Source organism: Nansenia antarctica (genome assembly GCF_963989245.1).
Source record: "Nansenia antarctica genome assembly, chromosome: 8".
Classification (NCBI taxonomy): Eukaryota; Metazoa; Chordata; class Actinopteri; order Argentiniformes; family Microstomatidae; genus Nansenia; species Nansenia antarctica.
The window spans coordinates 12970002-12974005 of record NC_137678.1 but is presented as its reverse complement, the minus strand read 5'-3'; the positions used below and the strand labels follow the sequence as shown (position 1 = coordinate 12974005).

The 4004-nt window shown below is 46.5% G+C and overlaps 1 protein-coding gene across 1 annotated transcript in view; it reads left to right on the top strand.

Annotated features, from left to right (window-relative positions):
* Nucleotides 1-763: 763 nt before the first annotated feature.
* LOC308163884 (cohesin subunit SA-1-like) overlaps nt 764-4004 on the top strand; it is a gene marked incomplete at both ends in the record, with an annotated part of 28595 nt that continues 25354 nt past the window's right edge. Inside the window, 4 exons of the mRNA XM_080538062.1 lie at nt 764-784; nt 1539-1760; nt 2582-2678; nt 3122-3198. Coding sequence (XP_080394188.1) covers nt 764-784; nt 1539-1760; nt 2582-2678; nt 3122-3198 — 417 coding nt within the window. The remainder of the gene's footprint in view (nt 785-1538; nt 1761-2581; nt 2679-3121; nt 3199-4004) is intronic.

Genomic DNA, 4004 nt, shown 5'->3' with positions numbered 1-4004 from the left:
GAAGAGAAAGTGGAGAACAGTTTTCTAGGATTAGAGGCAGAAGAATGTATTTTTGAATGATAGTAGGATGTTTTAGCAGCTGATGCCGAGGAGGCGTAGTTGGCAAGGAGAGAGTGATAGAGGTTAAGGTCATCAGAAAGGCCAGTTTTTCTCCATTTCCTCTCAGCTGCTCTGAGCTCTAGTCTACAAGCATGTAGCGTTTCAGAGAGCCAGGGAGCTACTACACACAGCCGTCCGCTGGCTTTCGCGTGGGAAGGTGTTGGGCCGACTGTATGAGTTAAAAGAAGAACTGAAAACCTTCCTGATAGGAGAGAAATATGCACATGCGGAGCTGCTCGCAGATGAGCGATGGTGCGCAAAACTTGCGTACTTGGCCGATATCTTTAAGCATCTCAATGAGCTGAACATTAAAATGCAAGGCAAAGAAGAAAACCTTCTCACCTCGTCTGACAAACTGCGTGGCTTCAGATCTAAGCTCACACTCTGGCGTTCCTTTGTGGAACAGGGCAGGCTTGATATGTTTCCCTTGTGTAGTGTGCATTCAAACAGCAGTACACTTTCTGACCTCATCACTCAGCATCTGAAAACTCTTGACGAGCGATTTAGGCACTATTTTCCATCTGAGTCTTATGCAGAGTTTGACTGGGTCCGTGATCCTTGGAGTTCAAGTGCACTCAAGAGCTCAAGTGAATTGTCACTGCCAACACAGGAGCAACTGGCAGAGATCAGGGAAGATCGCACATTGAAAATTAAATTTCAGGACATGGATTTGGACAGGTTTTGGGTATCAGTGGAAAACGAGTACCCACTAGCTTCAAGTAGCGCCGTTGCTATTCTTCTACCCTTCTCAACAACGTATTTGTGCGAACTGAGCTTTTCAAGCCTGACGTACATCAAAAACAAGTACAGGGAGGCGCGACTGAGGGCTGTGGACCAGGAGCTCTGTGTCTGCCTCTCATCCATCCCTGCCAGAATAGGACGGTTGTGTGCGTCTTCCCAGGCGCAGGTCTCCCATTGATGGTGAGTCACACTCCCTCCCCTCTCTCTTAATAGCCGTTGCGTGTGTGTGTGCACGCACGCTATATGGGGCCGTCTGAGTGATGCAGTGTCATTTTTGAATAGCTATATTTTAGTCTGGGGTGCCTTGAGATTTTATGAACTTTTGAAGGGTGCCGTGACTGAAAAAAGGTTGAGAAACGCTGGTCTATAGCAAAACAGCATTCAGTTCAAGTAGTTAATTTTCGAAATGCTGCACCTTAATAGATTTTTTTTATTGAAAGTGTGAATGAGAATATTTATTTTGATTGACTTTACAGTAAATTATACCTTTTTAATAGTAGATTGCAGCTGGTTGCAGCAGTATTGACATACTTTTTTTATTTAAGAAAGAAAGACCCATAGTTTGTTCTGTAAACCAAACAATTTTCTTTTTTTGGGTTTCTTTTTAAGTCGTTGTACCGGAAACATACCGAACCATGATTAAAAAACCGAGGTACGTACTGAACCATTATTTTTGTGTACCTTTACACCCTTACCAGCCACCCAAGAGACCAAGGTGTAAGAGACCAAGGCGTAAGAGACCAAGGCGTAAAGCTGCATCCCAGCCTGGCCCCAGCTCCCCAGCCCGCCCGCCCCAGCCCCCACAGCCCTCCCTGGGGACGTCCAGGCGAGGCGACCCCAGGCGGGAGAGGGACGGGGACCAGAACATCAGTGCGGGGGATATCTATGAGGCCATCCGGTCTGGGAAGAGTGCAATGGTGGTGAGAGAGGGAGGGAGGGAAGGAGTGAGGGATTGAAGCTGGGGTGGATAGAGAGAGAGAGAGAGAGAGAGAGAGAGAGAGAGAGAGAGAGAGAGAGAGAGAGAGAGAGAGAGAGAGAGAGGAAGGAGGGAAGGAGTGAGGGATTGAAGCTGGGGTGGATATATATATATAGAGAGAGAGAGAGAGAGAGAGAGAGAGGGAGGGAAGGAAGGAGGGAAGGAGTGAGGGATTGAAGCTGGGGTGGGGGTGGAGAGGGAGGGAGGGAAGGAGGCGATGAGTGATGATGGGGAAACAAGGCCTTTAAAGCCCACAATGGAGGTGATTATCATGCACTGTCAGTAGCTGACTGATCCAACCCTACGTTGTCCCCTTTGATGTAGAGAGGAAGGAACGCTGCCATTGGGTCACACAGTCAATGATTGACAGCCCATGTCCGTCCCACCCATTGTTGTGTTCTGAAGCTCTGTTTCCCCATTTCTGAGGAGGGGGGGGGAGGGAGTGAAGGACAATGGGTAGAGAATGAACAGAAACTAAGAATGATGGGCAGTAGAAAAGAGTTTTCCTCTATACAGTAGTACCACAATACAGATGGTATTCAGGCCCTTATTCTAACCCCTCTCTCCAGAAGATGGAAAAGCCTCTGTGGCTCAATGAGCACAATGTGTAGTTCGGCGGGAGATGTGTGTGTGTGTGTGTGTGTGTGTGTGTGTGTGGCAGGGGCTGTGGGGGGGGGGGGGGTTGGTCGTAGCTGTCATAAGGATGACACCTCCGACCTTGAATACCGTTCCCTGATTGGCTGTGTCCTCTATGTCAATCTCCAGACGGTGGTGGACGAGTGGCTGGACAGCTACAAGAAGGACCGGGAGGCGGGACTACTAGAGCTCATCAACTTCATCGTGCGGTGCTGCGGCTGCAAAGGTCAGGGGTCGGCCAGAGTGTCTGAGAGATGGAGAGGCCAGGGGGGTGATTGTAGTCAGAGTTCACAAGATTATCTTTTGACCTGGTCCCAGGAAAGGCATCGATCAGCACTACAAGCCATTGATTACTAAGCTGGGCTAACAATGCTAGCATCAGGTAGCCTCTGTGGTGTCTGTGTCTGTCGATACCAGTCCACTATAAGGAGGAGTTAACGGGTGGCTGAAGAAAGCCAGGGCCCAGGGTTTTCTTACTGGTAGCAGAGGGGGTTTAAAATATTCAAAATAGATAATAAAAAAAGAAAATAGTTGACATACCTGTATATTTTAGAGTGTTGTTGTGAGTAGTGTCTTATGTTCATGTCGTCTTATCCAATACAAGTATGTGATTGAAAAGGAACAGACTGCAGGGAAGTGTCTGTCATCTTAGATCCTCCCTCTCTGCAGGTGTGGTCAGCAGGGCCATGTTTGACAACGATCAGATCGCAGAGATCATCGGCACTCTCACCAAAGAGTTCAACGAGGTGAAGGAACATGGGGGGGGTATTCATCAACGTCGCTAAAGGAAAATAGATAGACGATTCACTTGTTTAGACAAATTGTACTCGTTGTAAATCGCTTTGGATAAAGGCATCTGCTAAATGTCTAAAATCAAATGTAATTGTACAATATTCTGTGTGTGTGTGTGTGTGTGTGTGTGTGTGTAAATGTAACAGAGTTGGGAATGTATGTTTAGTTGTGGTGAATGTAGATGAGTTTCGCCGTTCTTGAGCAGCCCTGGTTGTTGTTGGAGCCCCCTTTGGAGTTTGGGTGTACTGCAGGTCTGCACGTTCTTTTGTCCTTCTGTTGTTGCCATACTTACGGTGGTACCAGAATATGGCTGCCATCTGAATGGGTATGTGCGCGATGTAAAATGCTCCTCGTGTTTTGTTGTTTGTGTGGAGAATCTTGTAATGTAGGGTGAAAATGTTGGTGTAGTACTGTGCTGTTTGTTTTTACATGTATTGTGATGATGTGATGTATTGTGATGATGTGAAACAGAACATTTATTGTATGTTATTTTGAATGCGCAGATTCACAAGAGTTGCAGACCAGAGGAAGATTTGTGTTTTATATGTCTTCCATGCAGGTATGTTGCTCCACATGTTGTTTGTAATTGTTATTTGTAATGTTTGAGGGAAATTTGTGTTCTTTCTGTAAACAAATTATCCTGATGTGAAATATACATACACGGTGGGACAACCAGAATATGGCTGCCATCTGAATGGATTCACAAGAGTTGCAGACCAGAGGAAGATTTGTGTTTTATATGTCTTCCATGCAGATCAAT